General features: G+C 42.9%; 1 protein-coding gene across 1 annotated transcript; it reads left to right on the top strand.

The window, feature by feature from the left end:
- The first annotated feature begins 462 nt into the window (after positions 1-462).
- On the top strand, positions 463-27,271 carry LOC143757150 (uncharacterized). The gene is made up of 4 exons (XM_077248099.1): positions 463-556; positions 18,811-18,879; positions 20,192-20,251; positions 27,058-27,271. The coding sequence occupies exons 1-4, from the start codon at positions 463-465 to the stop codon at positions 27,255-27,257; spliced, it is 423 nt and encodes a 140-aa protein (XP_077104214.1). The 3' UTR covers positions 27,258-27,271.
- The last annotated feature ends 486 nt before the right edge of the window (positions 27,272-27,757 follow it).

The raw sequence follows: 27,757 nt of genomic DNA, 5'->3' as shown, positions 1-27,757 counted from the left end.
TTCAGTGACCACGTGGCTCATGCAGTGGAACAATACAGGAAGAATGAACAGAAGTAGAAGAAACAAGAAAGAGAGCTTCAATGAAGACTAACCCAGCTGCAACTGGATGAACTAATCAACAAAAAGAAGAAACTTTAAGCTACTGTGAATGATGTTGAAGATCAATCTGCCATGATGGCTGCTGTAAACATACCAAGTCAGGCTCCACAAGTTGTCCAACAAGCACCAAACAACATGAGTCAGAATATGCCCATCAACGCAGGAAATCCACAGCAACCAACTGCACCAATCGTGATATACCTTCCTGAACACCAAGACAACTGAAATGGAACAATGCCAGGAAGAGGAAGAGGAAGACAATTCAGCAATCAACAAAGAAACCTTGACCAACAAGGTGTCTGCTGGGGATGTAACCAGCCAGGACACACCAAGAGATTCTGTCCAGTTAACCCATGTCCCTAAATGAGCAGCCATGGCAACAAAGACAGCAGAACCAGCAGCATCGAGTATCAGGGCCTGTCAACCCATGGCGTGGCCCAGACCAAGGATACTAGAGGTGCCCGGAGAATCCTAGGGGGAGGGGTCAGCTTCCAATGCTATCATCCAATGCTGACCAAGAACCTATGCTGCGGGTTAAAACAGAGGACAAGATAACACCCATTATGCTTGATACGGGGGCAACATATACATGCTTAAGCCCAAATTATGCCTCTCACCTCCCCAGGTCTGGAAAATATGTCAAGACAGTAGGATTCTACAAGACAGTAGAATTACAGATATGGTGCTCTCCTGAAGGAATATATATAGATAATGCAGGCATAAAACAGAAGACAGTAATAGGTAAAAATGATCAACAAGAACCACAAGCAAACGTATTTTGGATATGGAACCTAGACGAGGGAATAGGGGAAACACTTGATAAATGGGGAAAGTATATAAAGGAACAGCTTCAGATACCAACCCCACCAGAAACTAAATTTCATTATACGATGATATATGATCCCCTTAGAGACCCAATGCTGGAAAAAGATTGGTTAGAGAGAACTGAGGGACAGAATATATCTCTGAATTCAAATTACATAATTATAGGGACAGCGGGGGCAGCATTACAAATTGAAGAATGTGACTTCACTAAAACATGGTTTAGAGTAGATGATCCAATCCAACATGTTACATTATACTTGAATGAAGGGTGTCAAGCTAAAGACTTAGGCCCAATGATGTTGAAGGCCAAATGAAGACTAATGGAAGCCACAGAATACCCTTTCATTTTCCAAACACCAGACATAACACATCTTAAAATTCTATGCACAACTGACATGGTAGGAACCCCTAAGCTGATAGTAGAGACAGAAAAGAAGCATGACTTGACCTCTAGAATGGAGAAGTTGATTTTAGAAATGGAACAAAAAGTACCCATGCAGTTGTGGTCCAAACATGACACAGATGTAGGCTTAGTCAGATCTGCAAACCCTGTTAGAATTAAAGTAAAAGGAGTCTAGTTACCAAGGAAGCAACAATACCCATTGAGACGTAAAGCAGTGGAAGGAATAAGAAAGACAATTGAAGGATTGATAGAGGCTGGAGTATTGATTGAGACTACTAGTTATTGTAACACTCCAATTTTACCAGTTGAAAAGGCTAATAAGTCTAAATGGAGATTAGTGCATGACTTGAGGGCAGTGAATGAGGTAGTGGAAGATTGGCCAGCAGAAGTTCCAAATCCGCATACGCTATTGACAAATGTTCCACCTGCTGCTAATTATTTCACTGTGATTGATCTTTGTTCTTCATTTTTCAGCATTCCACTAGCAGAAGAAAGCAGATACCTTTTTTCCTTCACTTACCAAGGTAAACAATACACATACACGAGAATGCCTCAAGGATTCAAACACTCGCCTCATGTATTTAACCAAGTTCTAAAATTAGATTGGGAAGGTCTAAGACTGGATAGCACATTGATACTGTATGTTGATGATTTACTAATATGCTCAACAATGCTGGAACAGTGCCATCGGGACTCCATCAAGGTGCTGACCAAATTAGCAGAAGGTGGCCACAAGGCTACAAAAGAAAAATTGCAATATTGCTTGCCTCAAGTAGAGTATCTGGGACGATTGATTGCACACCAAACAAAGGCAATATCGCCCAGTCAATTAGAAGTAATAAGCAAAGCACCACAGCCACAAACTGTAGGGAAAATGATGACATTTTTAGGGATGACTGGCTTTAGTGCTGATTGGGTAGAGGATTATGCTATTAAAACGGCTAATTTTGTCCCACTAGAGGGGGAAGGAACACCTCATGAATGTGTTTCTGCCTCTCTAGCCTTTACTCGTCTGAGACCAGATTTGGAATCAACACCAATTGTTGATACAGACGTGGACTATTTTGTAGATGGCTCATGCTTTAGAGACCACTTAGGTAACCATGCTGGTTTTGCTGTTGAACAAAGAGATGGAGACAATTTTAAACCTGTTTTGACACAACATTGTGGCCGAACTAAAAGCACATACTGAAGCTTGCGTGTTGGCCAAAAACAAAGTAGCCAACATTTATACCGATTATGCATATGCCCATCTCTTTGGTGCAGTGTGGAAACAAAGAAGATTCAAAAAGAGCGATGGAACCCCAATCCAACATGGGGACCAAATTGGATTATTATTAAATTATTAAATTTATTAAATGTCAGGCCCATAAAAAAGGAAATGACTTTGTCATTAAAGGCAATAATGTGGCCGATATATAAGCAAAACATGCCTCTGGGTGTCAGTTAGCAGTAATGGCACCATCTGTTCTGATCCAGCCTCTCCCCACTATTGATAACATTGCCCAAATGCAATCCAGAGCATCCCCACCTGAGATACACTTATGGCAGCAAAGGGGGGCGACAAGAGATGCAAACAATATATGGAGATCACATGAAGGCCACATGATAGCCCCCACCCCATTGCTTAACATTCTGATTCCAGATGCGTATGAATTTGACCATTGCGCACGGGGGGAGATTCTAAGGAAGATAAAAAGACAAGGATTCTGGTCCCCATACTTACAAACAAGGGTAGATGAATTCCTGAGTGAATGTGAAATTTGTGCACAAAATAATGTAAGAAAAGGAACAGCAACCCCAATAGGCTCCATCCCAGTTCCAGAAGGACCCTTTAGACATCTAGTAATGGTCTATGTGGACATGATTAAATCAGTGAGAGGGAAAAGGTACATGTTGGTTATTATAGACAGATTTAGTAGATGGGTTGAAGCAGAACCCTCAGCAGACCAAGGAGCATTAACTATACAAACCAAGCACTTGATGCCTTAGGCCATCAGCTAAAATATACAAGTAAAATGACATGGCAAAACAGACAAGCTCTGAATTGTCTACTGGCAGAGAAAGGAGGAGTTTGTGTGATGTTTGGGACTGATTGTACCTTTATCCCTAATAACACAGCCCCTGATGGAGCTTTTACTAGGGCCATGAAGAAGCTGAAGGATCTAAGACAAGAGGTTGCTGAAAATGCGGGGAAAGACAGACATATTGGATACTGGTTTGACTCTATATTTGGATCCTGGAAAGAATGGTTCATTAAGGTGGGATTAATAATAACTGTGGCTGTTATCATTTTCCTTCTGTTGTTCTGCTGTGTTGTGCCTTTCCTCAGATCTATGCTGGCCAATGCAGCCGCCAAGCAGATGATCAATGTATCAGTTAAACGATCGGAAGTTGACATCGGGTGCACAAACTCAGGAGTGTACCCAATTGGGCATTTCCTGTAAGAAATTCTGGTGGAAGAGTAATGGATTGGGGTACCTTGCTGCTTAGATTCTACTAGTTGTGAGACTGTTTTTAAAGAGAGAGGGAGTTAGTAACACTGTGGCTTTTCTTTTTGGGGTAAAATTAGGTAGACTATCAGAAAACGACGGGTAGAGTAGGGAGTTAGTTAGATGGGTTTTTGTATTTCTTTTGAAAGGACCCCTTCTGAATATATTTTACACTTATAATCAAACTGAGAATATTTTTATGTATAATCACACTAATTGTTCACAATTATGAATATGTGAGTGAGAGGGGATGGCAGAAGGTTTGAAGCAGATCATTGCCCGTACTACAAGGTAATGCAACCAGATATAAAGGGAACAATAAAAATGTTTTTATAATTCTTAAATCACTTTATTCACTTTTTTAACTTTTACATTTTGATACATTACTGAAACAAGCTTAGAAGACTAGACGTTACCTGCATTAGACTACTGGAACATGTATGTATATATATATATATATATATATATATATATATATATATATATATGGTGCAAAAGAGAAATTAATAACAAGCACGGTCGTACAATGATGAACCGATAAGGGCAGACTCAAATGGTGCTTTAAAAACCCGCTGTCTGCTCCAAACACGAGATAGCACCCTAGGCAGTGCCAGAGCACCTCTGGCAATGATGGAGCAACCCAGATAGCCCTCCAGGTCACCAGAAGCGCCTGGGTAGTTCCTCTGGCATTGTGGGACAGATCCTGACTTCAAGTTTATACACTGCTGTATGCTGATTACACTGAATGTTTGAAGTAAAATCTATCCCTATAAAGTGATGGTCTAACCAGAGATCTTTTACTCCACTCCAGACAAATGGGGGTGGATATGTTTGGTCTCACTATTCCTCCAGAGTGTACCTTTGTGACAAAAAGCCTATTGATAGAACAGGTGGATGGTCTATATTGACCATGTTTGCTAGATAGGTGAAGAGAGGCTTGGTCATGAAGATACATTCTGGGTAAGAACGATGTGAAGGTGGGACTAGAATTAGTCCCAAAGGGGGATGTGTTGGGGAATCTCCTCTGTCTCATGCACGAGTTTCATGCCAAGCAGAAAACAAAGTCACAGAAAACTGGGTCACAGGGATAAGAGAATGGAAAAGTACCCAAAAAAAACTTGTAGGAGAGATGCACTGAAAGGAAGCATAGGGAAGCACTGAAAGAGAAACATTTTATATAAAATGTAAGATGTTCCACCAATAGAAGAAGGTCTAGGGGAGATGTTTTTAATGGTGGCGAGAACACGATGAAGAAAAATGATAACAATATAGATGCCCATTGCATAAAAAGATAACAATACAGATGCCCATTGTGTAAAAAGATAATAATACATATGCTCATTGGGTACCAACGATAAGAAAAAGGTATAAGACCTGAATGTTGACCATTGTAAACTCAGATGGCCAGCTGGCATCTCACTTTGATGAATTGCTCAATAAAGTTACTTCTTCTGAGACCTGGAACTTCGACTCTGAAAGATTTTCTTTGAGACCTGAATTAGAGAACTTTGAAATCTGCAGACCTGAACCAGAGCCATTAAATCTGCCACTACACATCCGTTCCTTCCATGTACAGGGAATACTTTCCGAGTGGTCCTGTAGGAACAGCAGTGACTTCCCTGGCCTAAGCCCTGTCCTTCCTCGCCTTAAAGTGCGGGGAGATCAGGAGGCTTTTGTCTAGGCACTGAAAGGTGGCAGCTTTAGTGGCATTTTCAAAGGTTGATCCCCATTCAGTCGACGTTGACTATGTCTAATGTTCTCGACTGAAAGTGAATGTCCTGGTTGCATATGCAACCCCCGTTCCCCGAAGGAGGGAACGGAGGACTTAGTCCCCTTGCCACTACTGCTGGACCACTGCTGACTCCAAGTTACGCTCGGCTCCTCAGCGAAAAAGCAGCTAGCTCGTGCATCCATTTCTGTATTTATACCCGCGCCGTGGGGGTGGAGTGTGTGATGCAAATCACGCACGCCAATTCCAATGGCTCGTTCAATATTGCTTGTTCAAGAGAATTGGCTCCCTGGCGTGATCCCCATTCAGTCGACGTCGACTACGTCCTACGTTCTCTCCTTCAGGGAACGGGGGTTGCATACTCAACCAGGACGTCTAGCTTTTCCCAAACTATATTGCTATACTGAGACGAGTAAAAATCGACTGAAATATGTTGAAAAAATATATAATCCAAAGTATAAGTAACGTATTAAAGCATATTAACATTTATAAGCCCTATATTAATATATCATAAAAACAATATGTTACAGGAGAAATATGAATTTATACTAGTTATTAGTTTTCGATAGATTATAAAGTTTTTACAGTAAAATAGACTACTGTCACATCAAATAAGCTTTTGTTGGCCAATTTCTGCTCATATTTTAAATGTATAGTATGGGATGTTTTGTCAAAAATAAAAATGGGTATATTGAATTATCAACTAAGATGATAGTATAGTGTTTGTTCCAATTCAAACTAATGAATCCTTAACTTTGAAATACATATGATAAAATGTTTGATTTTTACAAAGAAAGATTGCACTTGAAATATTGTTAAAATTGTAATTGTTGTTGATTTACATGAGAAAACTATTTAATAAAATAGCAAAAATACAAACAAAGGTAGGTAGATGCAAACAATATCATAATAGGTCAATATAAGCCTTCTCATTAAATTATTTATTATTGTGTTTTATTAGTGACAAATTTGGGGAGAGGGTAAAAATTCCAAAACTTTCTGAACATACAGTACGATAATTAACTGCACAATTACTAGAAATGTTTACTTTGGATATTATACATGTAGCTGCCGTCAAAGGCAACTCCTATATTTCAGTTGATAGGGTTCATAGTTAAAATATAAATATATGAGGTAAAAATCATATGATTGAAATAATGTCTCATGACCAATAAATAATAATTTCATGTTTATTTCTTTTGTTAAAAACTTTGTGGAAGAAGGGGGGAACTTATTTTTGTTCCGTGTGGAAATTGTCATTTGTTGCTATGGGGACTCTGTATGGGTACACTCGCTAAGATCAGAGAGATATATGTGCTGCGGCTTGCGAGCTTGCTGTCTTGAATAAGATTGAAGATTGTGTAGTTATCTCTGTGAAGCGTGAAGATTAATACCCTGCTAAGTTTACACTCTCGGGTTCATGCGGACAATGAGGTATATTTCTCTTTCTTTGTCATTTATTTGTGTTACGCGACTGTGTTTGTAACAAGCCAATTAAGATATTATTTTACAAGGCATAAATTTGATTTATTTCTATGTTTTCCATGTGATTTTGTTTAGTAGTGTGTACAAGTATGTCAAGAATTTAATGTTTATTTACGTTTTTCTGTGTTTTTATTAATACCAGTTCGGACGGCAATGTGGATGTGAGCATGTAAAGACATGTTCGACGAATAAATGCCTGTTAAAACCCAGGAGCGACTTGAGCATTTATTAAACCTCGAGGGGAGTAACAATTCAAGTTGCATGCATACAACATTTGTGGAAAAAGACAATTTTTTTTCAAGATGTTTCCAATTCTCTTTATCTATTGCTGAAACATTTAATCATCATTTCTCTTCTGTTTGTTCTACCTTAATACCCGAATCTGATCTGCATACTGGTTTTTCAAATAATACTTTGCCCAGTCACAGTTCCTTTTATTTTAGGACAATTCAACCAGATGAAGTGCAAAATGTCATAAATGAATTAAAAGGGAACAGTGGTGCTGGACTGGATGGTTTAGATAATAAGTTGATCAAACTAGCATCCCATATACTTAAGTATCCACTTACTGATTTATTCAATCTCTCCTTGTCTTCATGTAAGTTACCAGCTATCTGGAAGTGCGCACGCATCACTCCAATACATAAAGGAGGATCTGTACTAGATCTTAACAATTATAGACGCATATCTATTATATGTTCTATTGCCAAAGTGTTTGAAAAACTAATTTATAATCAACTTTCACATTTTCTTAGTGCAAACAATATATTATCACCATTTCAATCTGGCTCTGGATCTAACCACTCTACATCTACTGCCCTTCTTAAATTCACCAATGATGTCCTCTCTGCTGCAGATAATGGTGAACTTACAGGTGCAATATTTATTGACTTGACTAAAGCCTTTGACCTTGTTGATCACTACCTTCTTTTAGATAAGCTCTATGCCATTGGCCTGTCTAAAAATGCAGTATTGTGGTTTAGTTCATACCTCCATAATAGAAAACTATGTGTTTTCCTACATGGAAAAAAATCCAATCTCCTAACTCAGCAAAGAGGTGTGCCCCAGGGCTCAACTTTGGGACCACTCCTTTTTTCTATTTACGTTAATAACTTACCATCAATTTTTAATAACTGTTAATAACTCAACTTTATGCCGATGACACCGTCTTATATACATCTAAACATGATCTTCCACAAATTCAAGCATGTCTTCAGTATGATTTCAAAATTCTACAAGATTGGCTTTTTTATAACAAATTATTGCTCAACAAAACTAAAACATATCTCATTATTTTTGGTACCAGACAAAAACTCAAATCTGAAACCAATTCTTGTATAATAACTTGTTCTGACTGTACTCCTCTGCCTCAAGTTGATAAATTTAAATATCTTGGTGTATGGCTAGATTCTGAGCTCTCTTTAAAAATCCATATTGGTCATATTTTACGTAAAGTCAATTATGGAATTAATGTTTTATATCGATCTCGTAACTGCTTCACTTATAGTGTGCGCAAGAAACTCGCCTCTCAACTTATACTTCCGATTTTTGACTATTGTGATGTTGTCTATCAAAACTCTGTAAAATCAGACCTTTCCCGTCTTAAAACCGCCTATAACAGACTGTGTAGATTTGTCCTTGGATGCCCATTTCTCACGCATCATTGCACAATGTATTCTGCCCTTAATTGGCCTTCTTTAAATACAAGAAGACAAATTAATTGTTTTCAACTACTATTTAAATGTATCCATTTCAATTACCCTTCTTATTTAAAACAGTATTTTGTTCTTATTACCTCAAATTATCATTTGAGGCACTGTGTTCAGCTTTATTTCTCTGTCCCCTGAGCCAAGAAGACCGTTGGCAAAAGAGCTTTTATGTTTAAAGCCACTTTAGATTGGAATAACTTACATTCCGATATTAGATCCATCACTTCATTTGGGATGTTTAAGTATACTTTGTCATCTTACTTTGTGATTGACTGCTCTTGTAATGTATCATGCTGACACAATGTGAATTTTTTTCTTTTTTTATATTTAAATTAATTGTATTATCATTCTGTGATCCAAATACTTATACCTATACATACTATATACATTCAACTCCAAATGTATTTCTACCAAATTGATCTAGTGGTTGTAAAGTTCTGTATATTTCGGTTAATATTATTGTATTTTCTTTTCTTTTTTTCTTTTTTTTGTGGATTTGTGTCTGTGGTTCTGTATGTATTTGTTTGTCCAATATGTATAATTGTACTTCTGTTTATTTTATTATTGTTCTTTTGTGATGGCTGTGATGTATTTTAGGACCCCCTTGAAAACGAGATGATGCATCTCAAGGGGTTTATCCTAATAACATAAATGATCTTATAATTCTAACTTTGAACCAATTCTCTAGAATGGCCCATATTATCACGATCAAAAACGAGGAAGCAAGGATGCAAGTAACTCTATAAATATTTATTTAAAGGTCAGAAAACACAAGAACACTGGTGACGCAGGGACCAGATGATCAGGCGTCCGGTTGTTGAGTGGTGATGATCAGGTGTCCGGTTGTTGAGTGGTGAGGTGATGAGTGCCGAGTGGTGAAGTAATCCAAGGAACACGAAGACAGGAACAGGACACGAACTGAAACTCCGACAAGACCAGGACCAACACGCACGAGAGACATCACACAACGATCTGACAATGAGAGGAGAATGTGGTGAGATTAAGTAGGCGAGTGAATGGGCTGCAGCTGGTGAGTTGAGTACGCTCAGCTGGATCGCTGATCAGTGAATGGAGTGGCAACGCCCATTCCCACACACCCACACATAACAACAGAAACACGAGACAAAAAGGAAACAGTGAATTTATAAACCGTGACACATATAGCCTATTTGAACAGGATTTATTTCCAGGTATGACTGTGTACTTAAAATGTGCTTTTGACTTTCATTTATATTTGTATTATATTGTTGTATATATATATATATATATATATATATATATATATATATATATATATATATATATATATATATATCTTTTGTCCTAACATTCTTGTGGTACCCTCTCAGTGACATACCTGACTGAAAGGCTCATTATGCGGTTCATTGCGGGTCATTGTCTTCTCAGGTGTGAATCACTGCATTATTCATGATCATTCACGCCCCCACGCATATTGCCTTTCCAAACAAAAAGTGTCTTACAAAATTTAAATCAATGTATTGTTTTATGTGAATGAGTAGGCTGGATGGTTTTCACATCACTTTGAAGCAAAAACTTTAGGCGAAAACATACATTAGTCAATAGTCTTGTGGACACATATTTAGTATGTGATTCATGGCCTTATTTCAGAAACCTTTCAATAACCATGCATAAACATTCTCTCAAAAATACAAACATGTGCATACATGTTGCTCACATATTATGGTAGCCCTGTTTGTGCTGAATAGAGTTTAATGACACCTATGCAATTAATATATAGCAAAAACACAAATAATATAACATAATATGATATAATAAAAGCACAAATCTCAGGGCATGTCAAAACATCTCAAGGACCCCAAAAACACCTTAGACCCCTAAGGGTTAATAAAGCCCGTTTTCCCTGCAATTGAGTCCTCGCTTCATCTCCTCAAACCCTGACACGTTGCATGAGTGTTCGTATGCCGTCCCAGATGAAAGTCTTAATGGTCCCGAAAGTCAATGGTGTTGAAGTTGCAATCAATTTCGTCCGCATTGAACGAAGAAATTATGATGAACTTGTGGTGTTAGTTTGACTCTGTTATGGCTGAAGAAGTTATACATTTATTTATTTATGTATTTATTTATGGTTTATTTAACAGGGACAATGCACACTAATAATACATAAATAAATGTATAGTGTGCCAGAATTAGCCAAAAGGCTATTTTACATCTGCTGTCCCTGGACAGATCTTAATGTCACACCTAAAAAAAAAAAATAATGATTGAAATAGTACATACAGGTTAATATGAATGTATAAAAAAACAAAAACTAAACCAACATATAAAATAAAACAATTGGCCAATATCAACAACAACACCAACACACCCATACACACACAAGCCAAACTGTCAGACCATATAACAAACATTTTTTGAACATGCACCAAAAAAAAACAATATAGCTGGGACAATGACGAACAACAAAGGTTTAACCTATCTAAACACAAATAAGCCAGACAACCCCATTGGCATAGCACAAGAATCACAAACAAACAAGCAGGACAGAGAAGACAAGGAAGCATCCATGAGGCTCCACACAGACAGCAGCCAGAAGACTTGTTCATCGCGAAAACACTTGAATGAGTTGTTTTCAACCTGATCTCTGCCTTTCTTACACAGAACAACCTCCTGGACAACAACCAGTCTGGTTTCAAAAGCGGACACTCATCTGAGACTGCCCTGTTCTCAGTAATTGAAGACAGGCAAGAGTAGACTCCAAATCCTCAGTTCTCCTGCTGGATCTGTTTGCCTCGTTTGACACAGTTAACCACCAGATCCTCCTGTCAATCCTAAAGACAAAAAGCATCTCAGGAACTGCACTCCAATGGTTCAAGTCATACCTCTCAGGTAGCTCCATTTGCCTTTTGGGTGTCGTCGAGGGGTTAGGTGTCTATGTCGCAACACCTAGCTACTGGGGTGCCTCATGGCTCAGTGCTTGGACCACTTCTCTTCTCCATCTACATGACATCACTAGGATCTGTCATTAAGAAACATGGCTTTTCATATCACTGCTACGCTGATGACACACAACTCTACCTCTCATTCCAGCCGGATGATCCGACGGTAGCTGCTCGCATCTCAGCCTGCCTGACAGATATGTCTGGCTGGATGATGAACCACCACCTTCAAATTACCTTCCAAAAACAGAGCTGCTTGTGGTCCCGGCCAACCCAACACTTCAGCAGAACTTCTCCATTCAGCTAGGTTCATCATCCATAACTCTATCAAGATCAGCCAGGATGATGGCTCACAGACCACATTGCTAGGACTGCCCAGTCCTGCAGATTTGCCTTGTAGAACATTAGGAGGATTAGGCCCTTCCTATCAGAGCATGCTACACAACTCCTTGTCCAAGCGCTTGTTCTATCCAGATATGACTATTGTAATGCTCTCTTGGCATGTCTTCCAGCTTGCACTGTCAAGCCTCTGCAACTGATCCAGAATGTTGCAGTTAGAATGGTCTTTAATGAGCCGAAGAGAGCACACATCACTCCTCTCCTCACAAAATTGCACTGGTTGCCAGTTGCCGCTCGCATCAAATTCAAGTCACTGATGTTTGCCTACAGAACAACAACTGGCTCTGCTTCCTTTCACCTAAACTCATTACTCCAGACTTGCGTGTCATCCAGAAACGTGTGCTCTGCAAGTGAACATCATCTCGTGGTGCTATCTCAAAGAGGCACAAAATCTGGTGGAATGATCTTCCCAACTCAACTCAAGCTGCTAAGTCTGTAACCATTTTCAAGAGATGGCTAAAGACGCATCTTTTTCGACAACACTTGATCCAATAATACTAACACCTCTTCTCTTCTATATCTATTAAAAAAAAAAAATTACATGCACTGCGTTAGACTAAACTGGGAAGGGTCATAGCACATATTGTTGCCCTATTGTTAGTTTAACTGCTTCTATTGTTCTCCTCATTTGTCGCTTTGGATAAATGCCTCTGCTAAATGATTAAATGTAAATGTAAGACATAAGAAGAGCCAGTGGGATCAGTGAAGTAAAACTTTCGAAGGGAAAGTTTTATGATCCTTTGTCTTGAGTATGGTATTTTACATATGTAACTGGAGTTGATTGAGAAACTATTAAAGATGCTTGTAATGCTAAGATTCTTGTAATACTGATACAACATGTAATATACACAATCATGTAGGTCATCAAAATACAAATTTGTAGATACCAAGAATGGTATTTATGCGATGAGTAATACTAACACATTAATTCAAGGATTAATACAGGCAAACACTATAAAAGAACGTATGATCACATAGGGAAATTGGACACATGATTGTACATGTCTCAAGTGACTATACAACTGTGTAGGAAAAGGGTACATTATTTAATAATTCTATCATAAGGCATGCATAAAACTGTATACTTTACCAAAGACAATATATAAGACAGTGATAATAATACACATAATGTCCTGGAGATTTGCATGTTCATTCATAAAATGTTTCCTATGATTTACTAGTCTTATCTATCTGGCTTGCATTGCTGTTGTGGTAACAGGACACTCAATGGGTATAATGCTTTTTATACTGTACAAACTGCATATTCTATCTCCTATCCCTACCCCTAAACATACACATCACAGACAACTTTCTGCATTTTTACATTTTCAAAAGATCACTAAGGCAAGGCAAGGCACATTTATTTATATAGCTCATTTCATACACTATGGCAATTCAAAGTGCCCTACAGAAAGGAATTAAAATAATCACAAAATAAAAGCAAGGAAAATTAACAGCATTAAAACAGTTATAAAAATAAATTAAAATAGATATATAATACAGTTCTAAAATGAATAAAAATAGTAAAAAGATGATACATAGATAAACTTCTCATCTGGCAAAACATATTTTTGACCCCATATTTTTTGCAACTCCCAGTTTTACTCTGAGATTTTCCCATGGTGATTAAACTCTGTCTGAGGTGTTATTGTGGTGCCCAAGAAATCTATTGGACATCTCCGATGGACCCGATTTTTCCCTAAAATCGGACAGGAGGAGCTCAAGGACTGACTCACGGGGTAACCTCGGGTTCACTGCCCAATCAGTCCGCACCCCAAAAACCCATTTGTTCGGAAGCTCAAGGAATGGAATCAATCCATATCTTCTGGTCCAAACTCAAATTTGTGTAACACTTTCTTTAAGTTGTCAAACAAAACATTAACATTCTCTCTGTTGAAGCTACTTGCCCTGGCAAGGCTATTTGCCTCTGGCTTTCTCAGTGACAGCATTTAATGCTGCTTTAAGGAGCCTGTAAACCACTCTTTGCTGGCCTTTTCTTTTTCTGCCCACAAAGGCGTGAACTTCAGCTGGTGTGCCACAGAAAACTGGTAGGCAAGCTTTCTGACCTCACTTGGCGACAGAACAAAATAAATGTCAGCTGACCAAGTAATGTACTCAACAAGCTGCTTTTCCAAATAAGGTGAAAAAACCTCCTGTGGTGTTGAATAACAAACCATTGTTGTTGGCATGGCTGTCTGACTTTTTAATTTCTTCTCTGGTAATTTTGTGACAATACCGAGTCAGAGTACGGTAATTTATGTCAAAATCCTTCGCTGCACTTCTGATTGATTTGTTCTGCAACTTTACCTGCCTGACTCCCTTTAACATTATGTCAGATGGTGTACTGCCATGTCTTTTGTTGATAATTTCGATATTCCTTCCTGTCTTTCTTTCCTTAATTCCTGCCTTTCCTTCCTTCCTTCAAAAACCTTATTGCAATTACAAAAAAAAAAAATTACAATATCACAATGTTTTTTGAGCATGTTCTATGTGTTTATTTGTACAGGGGCAAGTTGTCACATGAGACAAAGTCATTGAGACAACTTGCCCCAAACTGACATGTGTGCTAATGTTGGCTAAATCTCAAGGTTAGCTCAACATAGCACTTTAGCTAAAGTATCAAAATACATGTTATTGTCTCCTCTATTTTGTGCAAAAATAATCATTTTTAACATTCATACCTTACAAAGTTGTATTGCATAAAATATAAAATGCAATTTCTTTACTTTTTAAGCAGAAAAGTAAGAAAATCGTCCTAACCTCAGATTAGAGTGATCTTGACCACATGTGAACAGGAAGTTGACTGTAGAAGAAGAAGTCACACAGAGTGGCTATTTGATTTTTTGAGATAGAGCCTCTAGTGTTGGAGTTATGAACAGTGTGACAACTTCTCTCCCCTAATAATTCTTTAAAATCAATCCTAAATGTAACTGGGGGCCAATGTAAAGACCCAAGGACTGGTGTGAAATGTTCATATTTTCTGGTTCTGCTCAGAATCCTGGCAGCAGCGTTCTGTATAATCGGCACCTGTTTTATGATCTTTTTGGGAAGGCTAGTGAGGAGTCTGTTGTGAACTTTTTCTTCTAAAGTATTTGAAAATTCAGAAGCGAAGACCAGGAGACTTGGGGTTATCTTTTAAGCAGAGTTCTTCATTGATGTGGCATCGCTGTAGTCACCAATTCTGATCTAAAGGCAGTATACATTTTAGTTCATATACCCTTTAAGGGGGAGGAGTTACATAAAAGTTGGAGACACTCTGAAACCAAGCATGTAAATTTAGGAACCTTACTGGAAATTCCCCAGCCCTGATCTCATCACCATAACAGTGTCATGTATAGATGGTAATCCAATCAGCCTGATTGTATCACAAACCTTCACATTATCATAGAGCTTAATGGCCAGGCAGTGCATAAAGACAAAAGGTGATAGTCTCAGTGCTCTGATCAATTTAACTTACAATAGAGAATTTAACTTACATACAGGAACAGCAGGTTTGTGACATCAGATGCTAATCCAATCAGCCTGATTAGATCACTCAAACCTTAACATTATCATAGAGACAAAAGTCCAGCTGTCCTTGAGAAGTAACAAAAGGTTAATGTCCTATGCCTCAAAAACACTTGTGTGAACTTTCTCAGTTAAAATACTGTTGAACCTAAATTAAAACATTTAATACATTTGCAACACTACAAGTCCATTACAATAATCCACTCTGCTGGTGATGAAAGCATGAACAAAGTTTTCTAAGTCGTGTCTGGAAACAAGGCATCCAATTCTTGCAATATTTTTGAGATGATAGTATGCTGATTTAGTTATTGCTTGACATTACTGCTGAAACTAAGGTCTGACTCCAGAATCACACCAAGATATGACTTAGTATGATTTAAAAGCTTTTTACCTATTGCATATATACAAGCTGTATATAAATCTATGTATTATTTGTTTAAATAAATAATAAATTAATATAAAGTGTGAAAATGAGTAGCAAGACAATGTAAAATATGTGTTCTTATGCAACAGAGATACTAACTATTTTGTGAACAGCCAGAATTGTCATACTACAAAAAATTGCTAAATTAATAGCTATTTGTCTATTTGACTTGTCTAGCTGGATTGTAACATTTGGTTTTCCATTGTGAATCACATGAAGATGGAATTAATCTATGGGTCATAAATTGGGTTTCTGCTATGTAATCCTTAAAATTGTCAAATATAAAGGATTATCCCTGAAACTAAGAATAGAAGGCTAATGTGACATGGCAATCAAGCTGATCCATATTTACCAGTGTGACTACCAGTGAATCGTGGCCATAAATACATGAATGTTCACATTTTCACAGTTTGGCTGAACGCTATTAGAAAGAAGAGCTTGTTAGAGGGCAAAACATGCTTCATCATTTGATAATGAATTGGAGCTCATGGAATGAAGACGGAGAAAGACAGACTGAGTTCTCTTGCAATAAACCAATTACAAATAAGAGCTCACGATTGCACTGCCATTCATCAAGCCTCACATCACCATGACAACAACACCCAGCTCCAGCAGTTCATTTGTGCTCCACAGAGATGAGGAAAAGATATACATTATGTATATTTGAGTCAAATCAGAAATGCAACACGTTTGACAGCTTGGCGAATCTACCTGTGAGGTGTCATGCATGGAATATACAAGTTACATACAGGAGAGCAGATATTCGAAAAATTAGCTGCAAGGTGAAATTGCTCCTCGGAGATAACAGCAGAATTCACCACACATATCAGGACACTATGAAATCTATTTCTGGATTCGTAAAGCATTCAGGCAAGCATCATTTTCTTTAGGCTTTGGCTGCATTGATGCTCTGCGTTATCAGTTATCACACATTCTTGTCTGTGGCTCGCATCAGTGTGTATTTCTGTGGCAACAGATTTCCTCAAACTGTGACAAGTGTTTGTGTGTTCACCGGTGCGTTATAAGTGTGTGTGTGTGTGTGTGTGTGTGTGTGTGTGTGTGTGTGTGTGTGTGTGTGTGTGTGTGTGTGTGTGTGTGTGTGTGTGTGTGTGTGTGTGTGTGTGTGTGTGTGTTCGTGTGTGTGTGTGTGTGTGTCTGTGTGTGTGTGTGTGTGTGTGTGTGTGTGTGTGTGTGTATGAATATTCTCTAAGCAGGAAGTTGAAATCCCACACAGAAGAGGAGGAGGCGACCATCGATCTATTCTTCCAGAGATGAGCTAAGAGCTGGGAGGTGCGGTGGGGAGATCTCAGCATAGCTAACATCCCATCAGGTGACTCCCTTACGCTTGTCAGGATTTTAATAGCATATCAGCTCTCTAACGAGTCTAGAGAATACAGAATGTTATAGTTCTGCCCTACTGGATAGTCACTAAGGCTGCTCTATAAAGAAGTGGAGTGCATTACATCCACATAATATTTTATGTACTGCAATGGTATTACATATTATAATTATGCATATTATAATTGAGTGTTCAAGTCAAAAGATTTGACATTTTATGTCCAATACGTTGTACTGTAAAACCATTTATTGTTGGAGAGATGAGATCTCAAGATTTCAATATGAACTTTTCCCAAGTATGTCACGGTCTAGTTCTGTTTTGGTTTCATTTTCGTTCATTGCCATATTCCGGTTCCGAGTTCTGTCTGCTAGTTTGTTTCCATAGTTACTCATGAGTTCCACACCAGTTTCAGTTTCTCCTGATTACCTCACTCTGTGTATTTAAGCCCTTGGTAACTCTCAGTTCTTTGTTCAGTCTCATTTATGTTGAAGTGGTTGTGCTATTCCATTTTCAAGTGATCTCCTGTGAGGTATGTTTTTGTTTAATTTCTCCTTCATCACTGTGCGATTATTACAGCCACACCAGCAAACTGTTACACAATTTAAGTTATATCCACATGATATTGGTTCTATAATTTTGTCTATTTTTTTCCCTCTCCTGCAGAATTTTAGTATAAATATCGGTAACACTATTTTGATGTCCCACTTTTGACATCTTACTAACTATAAGTAACTTTAGACTGGCAGTCATTAGAGTATAAGTAGACTGTGTAGTAACTGTTTAGGGTCAGACAGGTCAATTTAGCTCAAAAGGAATTATATGTAATTTATAGGGAATCTTAAAAGAATCACTAAAACGGCCGAGCAATTGACTCGTTCAGCGTTCATTTGAACGGGCCGTAACTATCAGCTCCAAAACGGATATAAATATCCAAACTATAGTGAAACAGTATATATAAGCAAGGTAACTTAGATCAGCAGTTTAATACATTAAATTCGTAAGCACATAACACAAGAACAATTATCTTTAAAATACAAAGACTTTATTGGTTATTCTAGCACATAAAATTAATATCTAACACAATCAGATGCACACACACATTCATACGAGTTGCAGAAAGAGAGAGAGAGGCAGTTGTTGTCCCAGGGTCATCATAAAGGCATTGGTCTCAGGACATCTCCCACTTGGCAAAATCAGGACGTGCGTCTTCTCAGGTGTAAATCAGACCATTATTCATGAGTCACGCCCATTTCACAAATTGCCTTTCCAAACAAAAATTGTTTTACTAAATTTAAATCAATGTATTGTTTTATGTGAATCATTTGGCAGGATGATTTTCAGATCATTTTGAAGCATAAATTCTAGGCGAGAATATCCATTAGTCCTCAGACAATCATATGTTGACCTCAAGTCATCACTGATTTATTCTGTAACATGATGTTGTATATGTGGTGTGATTTTTCTCTGTTTTGTCTTAACAGGAGGCATGTACTGTGGAGCAGTGATGCATATAGAGTGTGCCGCCCCACACGTATGCTACATATGTCAAGGTAAAACAGAGAATCGCAGAAATCATCTAATAACAAAGTGGACTCTATTACCTGACCCTGTATTAATGTCTTTGAAATGTCTACTTTAACAGAAAAAAGGCAATTTCTTATTTATATATTTTTTTCATCTACCCAGTCCCCTTGACGTGTGTGTGTAGATGCATTGAGTATATGTACATGTCTGTATACATGCACTCACTCACTCACACACTCAAATCACACTCACTCACTCACTCACTCACTCACTCACTCAATCTCACTCACTCACTCACTCACTCACTCACTCACTCACTCAATCTCACTCACTCACTCAATCTCACTCACTCACTCAACTCACTCACTCACTCACTCACTCACTCACTCACTCACTCACTCACTCACTCACTCACTCATTCAACAAACACTCATTCAATCACTCAAACACTCACTCAAACAAACATTCTTTCACTCATTCACATACTCACTCACTCAAACACTCATTTAAACAAACACTCACTCACTCACTCTCACACACACACACACACACACACACACTCAATCACTCTCAAACTCACTCACACACTCATTCAATCACTCACTCACTCAAACTCACTCACACAAACAAACACTCATTCACGCAATCACTCACTCACTCACTCATTCACTCACTCACTCACTCACTCACTCACTCATTCACTCATTCACTCATTCACTCACTCACTCATTCACTCACTCACTCATTCACTCACTCACTCATTCACTCACTCACTCATTCACTCACTCACTCATTCACTCACTCACTCATTCACTCACTCACTCAAACACTCATTCACTCACTCACTCACTCACTCAAACAAACACTCATTCCCTCACTCACTCAATCAATCACTCACTCAAACACTCAATCACTAATTTCAACAAACACTCATTCAATCACTCAAACACTCACTCACTCAAACAAACAGTCTTTCACTCATTCACATACTCACTCAAACACTCATTTAAAAACAAACACTCACTCAAACTCACTCACTCACTCAATCACTCACTCAAACTCACCACTCATTCACTAGATCATTCACTCACTCAATCATTCATTCACTCAATCACTCACTCAAACAAACAAACACTCATTCAATCACTCATTCAATCACTCATTCAATCACTCACTCACTCACTCACTCACTCACTCACTCACTCACTCACTCACTCAATCACTCACTCAACACTCAAACAAGCACTTACTCACTCACTGAAACACTCTCTCACTCACTATAAAAAGGTTATCTTCTAGATAATCTCACACTTTTATATCTTGTTTATTTTTACACAGCTGACCCAGACCTGTTAGACCAACCCTCTAGATCTGCAGATGGCTTTGTACTACAACAGGGTAACAAATTCCAATTTTTGCATGCTTTCTGACTTAACTGAACTTTGGCTGTATCTCATTTACACTATTATAGTCACTTCACCTGAGATGGCCAATTTGTTTTTTAAAGTATTCCATTCATAAATTATGCTGGTCAGTGCACTGCAAAGCCAAGATAAAGCAGGTCAAGTTCTCAAATATGGTCTAAACCGACTGCATCTTGTTTACTGTAGCTTAAAGACAATATATGTTGCCTAACTATGCTGTTTCTAACAACATAATAATCACCTTAAACAAAAATCAGTTATTTTGACCAAATCTATTAGCTGTATAAACTTTCTCTATTTAATTGTACATTCAAGTTAATTCAACATTTATATAGTTTAGCTTGCTGCAATTATGTGTACGTTTGATAATATCTTAAACACCTAGGAGTGTCTGAGTTCAATTTGTTTATATATAAGAAACGTCTCGGTTACGTATGTAACCCTCGTTCCCTGAGTAGGGAACGGAGACGTTACGTCGGATGACGACGAATGGGGTTTCGCTTAGAACACCTATCGACTTCGAGTATTACAAAACGAGCCAATGGCAAGGAAATGCCATGGGTCTGCGGAATTTGCATGGCGTAACTCCGCCCCACCTCGTGGGTATAAAAGGAGGACGCCGGCAACAGGCAGATATGTTTCTTCGCTGAGGAGCCAAGACTGAGCTCAGGCGATCCCCGCGGTACAGCGGAAAGTGGCAGGCAGACGTAACGTCTCCGTTCCCTACTCAGGGAACGAGGGTTACATACGTAACCGAGACGTTCCCTTTCGTTGTCACTCCGAGTTACGTCGGATGACGACGAATGGGGTTACCAGTCTAATCACGCCACCTTCTCAGCTGTCTTCCAGTGCCCTGCGTAAATCTGAGATCCCTGTCGTGAGACTGGCACGGACGAAGGACTCCTATTTAGCACAGGAATACCAAGGTACACTGGGGAGCATATCCCAAGTTCAGGGGAAATATGCAATTACTGCCAACCCAGAGGGGGGGGACTTAGAGAATACACATATGACCCGAAGGAGACATATGGAGAACACTGGGGTGTCCAGCCGCAGGTGGAATATTTCAACCCCAGGGGAGGCAAGGTGGCTTGCCAAGGGAAAGACACATGCTCAAGAGGCTTACAGTGGAAATACACATGTGGGGGTCGCTCAGGGGAGGGACCATGCACACGGGAGGCACCTAGCCGACGCACAGGCAATAGACACTGGCGCCAACGTCAGGAGTGCTGGAGGAACTCAGGGCTTTTCGGGGAAGCTCACCTGAGGAGAATATCGCACGTATCCAGTCCGTGGAGTGGAATGGCGAGCAAGCGAAGACACCTGAGCGGGTCCAGTACTAGCTGGTTGAAGCGAGTACATGAGAGGACACTGGCTCCACTCGGAGATTGTAGAATCTGGCGAATGTGTTAGGTGTCGCCCAGCCTGCAGCTCTGCAGATGTCTGTTAGCGAGGCGCCATGCGCTAGAGCCCAAGAGGATGCCACACTCCGGGTGGAGGGGGCAGTCACACCAAGGGGGCACGGTCGACCTTGCTGCTGGTATGCCAAGGCAATGGCGTCCACTATCCAGTGAGACAACCTTTGCTTGGAGAGAGCCTTTCCCTTCAGCTTCCCACCATAACAGACAAAGAGCTGGTCTGAGGTCCTGAAACACTGCGTCCTGTCTACATAGGCGCGGAGGGCGCGTACTGGACAGAGCAGTGCCAAGGCTGGGTCTGCCTCCTCCGGGGGCAGCGCTTGCAGGTTCACCACCTGGTCCCGGAAGGGAGTGGTAGGAACCTTGGGCACATATCCAGGCCGGGGTCTCAGGATCACGTGAGAGTAAGCCGGCCCAAATTCCAGGCACGCTTCGTCAACGGAGAATGCATGCAAGTCCCCCACCCTCTTGATGGAGGCCAATGCAACCAGGAGCGCTGTCTTCATAGACAGGAACTTAAGCTCCACTGATTGCAAAGGCTCAAAGGGAGCACTCCGCAGGGCAGTTAGAACCACTGAGAGGTCCCAAGAGGGAACGAGAGGAGGGCGAGGAGGATTCAGTCTCCTCGCTCCTCTCAGGAACCTGATGATCAGGTCGTACCTTCCAACAGACTTACCTTCGACTGGGTCATGGTGTGCGGCAATAGCGGCAACATAGACTTTCAGGGTGGAGGGAGACAGCCTTCGCTCCAGCCTATCTTGAAGGAAGGAAAGCACGACACTAATCGAACATCTCCGGGGGTCTTCTCGGTGAGAAGAGCACCAGTTGACGAAGAGGTTCCACTTCAACGCGTAGACGTGTCTCGTGGACGACGCTCTAGCGGAAGTGATGGTAGCCGCCACCGTAGGTGGAAGGGTACTCAAACCTGCTTCGTCCCGTCCAGGAGCCACACGTGGAGGTTCCAAAGATCGGGACGAGGGTGCCATAGGGTGCCCCGTCCCTGAGAAAGGAGGTCCTTCGTCAGGGGAATCGGCCAAGGAGGTACTGTCGCGAGGAGTACTAGTTCGGAGAACCAGGTCCGGGCGGGCCAGTACGGCGCGACCAGAATGACCTGCTCCTCGTCCTCCCTGACCTAGCGCAAGGTCTGCGCAAGAAGGCTCACTGGGGGAAACGCATACTTGCGGCCCTGCGGCCAGCTGTGCGCCAGAGCATCCGTGCCGAGCGTGCCCTCGGTCAGGGAATAAGACTGGGCGCAATGGGTCGAGTCGTGGGAGGCAAACAGATCTATCTGTGCGTCCCCGAACTGGTCCCAAATCAGCTGGACCGACTGGGGATGGAGTCGCCATTCTCCAGGGAGTGGCTGAAGCCGTGAGAGCTCGTAGGCTGCACAGTTCAGGGCTCCGGTGGAAATAAATGGCATGAAGCGACCTCAGATGCTTCTGACTCCATATGGGGAGGTGGCGAGCGAGTTGCGACAAATGGCGGGAGCGTAGACCACCTTGATGGTTGATGTACGCTACAGTGGCGGTATTGTCTGAGCGGACTAGTACGTGTTGGTTCTTGAGCACGGCCCGGAAGCAGCGCAAAGCAAGACGTACGGCCAGCAACTCGAGGCAATTGACATGCCAGAGGCGACGGGGTCCTGTCCAGGAGCCCGCGGCAGCACGTCCATTGCACATGGCACCCCAGCCCGTGGAGGAGGCATCTGTCGTTACAACAACATGCCGCGAAGCTCGTTCCAGGGGCACTCCGGCCCGTAGAAAACTGAGGTTCGACCACGGGGTGAAGGTCTGACGGCAGGTCGGAGTAACTGTTACTCGGAGGGTGCCGTGTTGCCATGCCCACCTCGGGACTCGGTCGCGAAGCCAAAGCTGAAGCGGTCTCATATGAAGCAATCCGAGCGGCGTTGCCGCGGCTGCAGAAGCCATATGCCCAGGAGCCTCTGAAAAAGTTTCAGTGGAACCGCACTCTTGCCCTCGAACTGTCTCAGGCAAGTCAGCAGTGACTGCGCGCGCGCTAGCTCGTAAGCTGCGCGGACATGGCGACCGAGTCGATATCCATACCGAGAAAAGAGATCCTCTGCACGGGGCAAAGTTAGCTCTTCTCCCAGTTGACCCGAAGGCCCAGACGAGCTAGGTGCCGAAGCACTAGGTCCCTGTGTTCGCAACCTGAACTCGAGAGTGAGCTATGATCAGCCAGTCGTCGATATAACTCAGGATGCGAACCCCGTGTTCCCGAAGGGGAACAAGGGCAGCCTCGACGACCTTCGTGAAGATGCGAGGAGACAGGGCTAGCCCGAAAGGGAAAACCGCGTACTGGATGCCTGCCCCTGAAAGAAAACCGAAGGAACGGTCTGTGTCAAGGAGAATAGAGACATGAAGTAGGCGTCCTTCAGGTCGATCGCTGCAAACCAATCCTAGGCCGTATGCATTCGAAAACGCGTTTGAGCATCTTGAACGGCATCCTGTGAAGGGAGCGGTTCAGCACGCGCAAGTCCAGGATTGGCCGTAACCCACCGGTTTTATTGGGGACAATGAAGTAGGGGCTGAGAAGCCGGCTGACCTCATCTCGGCTGGAGGGACAGTCTCGATTGCGCCCTTCGCCAGCAGGGTGGCAATCTCTGCTCTCCTGATGGGGGCATAGCCACCGACAAAAGTGGAGCGGACTCCCCAAGTGGGGAGGAGACCGTGCGAACTGAATCGCATAGCCGAGCCTGATGGTCCGCGCGACCCAGCGGGACAGACGGGGAAGCTCTAACCAGGCTCCCAGGAACTGAACCAGCGGGATCATGCGACCACAGGCGTCCCCCCGGAGGGGCAGCGAAGCGGAGTAACTGGCCCAGACGTGGACGGCATAGCGGCCCGATGTGGGGGCACAGTTAGCAACCGCGCCCTGGCAGAGGGGCCAGGGGAGGACCAGGCTGGTCGTCCCGCGGGGGCCTGCTCTGCCAGGGGTCTGGCGACAGAGGGGGACAGGGGCGAAGCGGTCCGTGGACGGCACACCATGTCAACCACCTCTGGGACAGAGGGGGACGAGGAGAGCACGGCTTGTGGGCGGCGCTCTGTGACGTCCGAGAACTCTGTGCTCAGAGACGGGAGAATCAGCTCTTTGGAGAATAAGGATTCTTCCCCGGCCCTCCCCGGGGAAAGGAGTGGTCCTGCTACCAACTCCTGGAAAGAACTGAGTCCCATCTCTGAGGAGCCCAACTCAAGAGCGCCGCTTAACCCGGCGTGTAGCGGGGTGCGGGGCTGGAGAGGACTGTGGCGTCCGACCGCGGCCTCCAGAGCCGACCCGGGTGAACGGGCGGGGTGGGAGCCGCGGGGGGGCGCCCTCGGCAGTGGGCAGACCGAGGGATCTGAGCGGACGGCGGGGCCGTCGGGACAGAATCAACCTCAGCCTGCTCCATCGCCGAGGTGCCCGTCTCACGAGCGCCGCTTAACCCGGCGTGTAGCGGGGGGCGGGGCTGGAGAGGGCTGTGGCGTCCGCCCGCGGCCCCCAGAGCCGGCCCGTGAACGGGCGGGGTGGGAGCCGCGGGAGGGCGCCTTCGGCGGTGGGCAGACGAGGGATCTGAGCGGACGGCGGGGCCGTCGGGACAGAATCAACCTCACTCTGCTCATGGGCGGCTGAGAGCTGTTGGGCAAGCCCTCAACCGCACCGCCGAAGAGGCCGACCTGGGATATGGGAATGTCGGACAGACGGGTCCGCGCGACATCCAGCACATCAGACAGGTTCAGCCACAGACTGGTGAGCATCACCTGACCCAGGGAGCGTACGGCCACTTTCGTCGCTCAGAGAGCAAGGTCAGTGGCGGCGCGCAGCTCAGTGAAGAGCCCTGGGTCAGTCCCGCCCTCGTGCAGGTCCATGAGCATCTAGGTCAGGTGGACCAGCAGAATGACCATGGCATGCAGTGAGGCGGCTGCCAGTCCCGTGGCGCTATAGGATCTCACCACAAGCGTAGACGAAAAACTACAGGCCACGGGCGGGTGCTTAGGATTGCGCCGAGAAGAAGCACTCTGAGGACACATAGCATCGCAACAGAGCGTTCAGCCGGGGGAACCCCAGTGTACCCAAGGGCAGCGGCCCCATCGAGGGGAGGAAAGGCGGATGAGATCAGCGAGCGGTCCTAAGAAGACAAGGGGGTCTTCTAGGACTTCGAGATCTCATCATGCACGTCCGGGAAGAGAGGTATTGGGGTTTGCCACGGACGAGGGTCGGCGGCCTTACCCAAAACCAATCGTCCCAGGAAAGCATGGCCGTCATCTCCGGATCAGACTCAGGCACAGCCGTATGCACACCGGAAGGTGGCAGCTGTGACGAGCCCTCACTTCCAGAAGACTCAAGCCCACCTAGTGATGCTGCAACAGACATGGCATCTTCCTCTGTAGCTTCAACTGAAACACACGGGCCACCAGAGGGTAGACTCGCGGGAATCAGCAGTTCACTAGCGGGCACCGTCATTGAAGAGGGGGGCTGGGGTCACGGACACATAGTCGGAACATAGCCTTGTTCCAGACCGTAACCCTCAGGTCACCCTGGCCACCCGCCGAAGATCGGGGGGTGGATGAGGGGACTCTCACTCTTGCGAGTTCACCGAGTCTCGACCTATTTATGACGCGATGATCACGTTCCCTTGCGAGAACATGAGTCACCCACGAGCGCTGTTCAAGCATGATCAAACACACTAGACAGCGCTCGTGCCCATCAGAGTCCGATACCAGTCCGCTGCAACCAGAAATGCACGGGCGAGCCGTCTTTAAAAAGACGTGCCGCGTGCGAGCTCTTTTATGAGAGGAGAGAAAAAAACTCCGCGATGTTGAAGCGCACAGGAAGACACACACACACTGGCAGATTACTGCACAGATCAGCAGGCACTGTGAGCTCGCTGCAGATCGCCGTCACACCAACACCGGAGAGAGAAGCTCGTCTCGTAGAGCGAAGTCAGAGATGACTGTGGAGTGAAGAAATGCTCTTGGCTCCGAAGCGAAAAACATATCTGCCTGTTGCCGGCGTCCTCCTTTTATACCCACGAGGTGGGGCGGAGTTACGCCATGCAAATTCCGCAGACCCATGGCATTTCCTTGCCATTGGCTCGTTTTGTAATACTCGAAGTCGATAGGTGTTCTAAGCGAAACCCCATTCGTCGTCATCCGACGTAACTCGGAGTGACAACGAAAGGGAACTAATATTGTTTACTTGCTCTGCCCTGGGACATAGAAAGAACTAACATGTATGTCAATTCTTATAAACGAGTGGCATTCCTCTTCAATTGATAGAAAGGTTTGCTAGTAATTACATTTTTTTAGACTGTCCCACATTGTAAACCTGTGATGTTGACATGAGTTCTGACATATGTTTTGAACAGAAGAGACTGTTATGTCCATGTTGGAGGCCATCGGAAAACCTATGGCCATTTGCAGTGAGGAAGAAATGGAGGACAAGGAGGAAGAGATGCATGAGCAACACAATGAAGAAAGACATAGGGAAGATGAGGGAGTGGAGGAAAAAGAAAGGAAGGTGTACAAAGTTTTAGGAAGGCTAACAGCACAAGGAAAGAGTAGATGAAGATGAGTTGAGGAGGAGGGTCAAAGGAGAAAGCATGTCCACAAACATTGTGGGGGGTTGTATTTCTATTATATGCATACATTTAAGTATAAAAGAAGATAGAAAGTCATATGGAGTTTGCCACTCTGCCCCTCATGGCTATTGATAGGTATGGTACAGTACATGATTGATATTTAGAAAGCCCTGCTCTCATACTTTGCATCTGTGACTCTGTACTTGTTCATGCATAGGTTGGCAAAAAAGATGTTCCACCCAATGTGCTGCAGCAGCCTAGAAAGGTGAAGACCAAGCTGATAATATTCGGCACTTTAACAGAGGGAGAGGCAGAAGACCTAGCCAAGGGGTTTGGCATGGCACTGGCCAAACATGTGCCGAAAGAGAAACTACTTGCTGGTGTACCCGAAGAGGACATCCCAGCAACACTAAGTATGTCTGTGTAAGCCCCCTATCTGTATGTTGTGGCTTGTATTAGAATATCTTGATGTCTACACCCTCATTTT

This window comes from Siphateles boraxobius, unplaced genomic scaffold, assembly GCF_051911475.1.
Source record: "Siphateles boraxobius isolate OS27281-9 unplaced genomic scaffold, OSU_SipBor_1 30, whole genome shotgun sequence".
In the NCBI taxonomy this organism is placed as follows: Eukaryota; Metazoa; Chordata; class Actinopteri; order Cypriniformes; family Leuciscidae; genus Siphateles; species Siphateles boraxobius.
Note: the sequence above shows the minus strand (reverse complement) of the source record. Positions and strands in the feature narration are given on the sequence as shown.

Excerpts from the sequence above, each read along its gene's own strand:
- LOC143757150 (XM_077248099.1), top strand. The coding sequence starts at position 463 with ATGAGCAGCCATGGCAACAAAGACAGCAGAACCAGCAGCATCGAGTAT. Across the intron at positions 18,880-20,191 it reads CGTATGCTACATATGTCAAG|CTGACCCAGACCTGTTAGAC; the intron begins GTAAAACAGAGA and ends ATTTTTACACAG. Across the intron at positions 20,252-27,057 it reads TGGCTTTGTACTACAACAGG|AAGAGACTGTTATGTCCATG; the intron begins GTAACAAATTCC and ends TGTTTTGAACAG.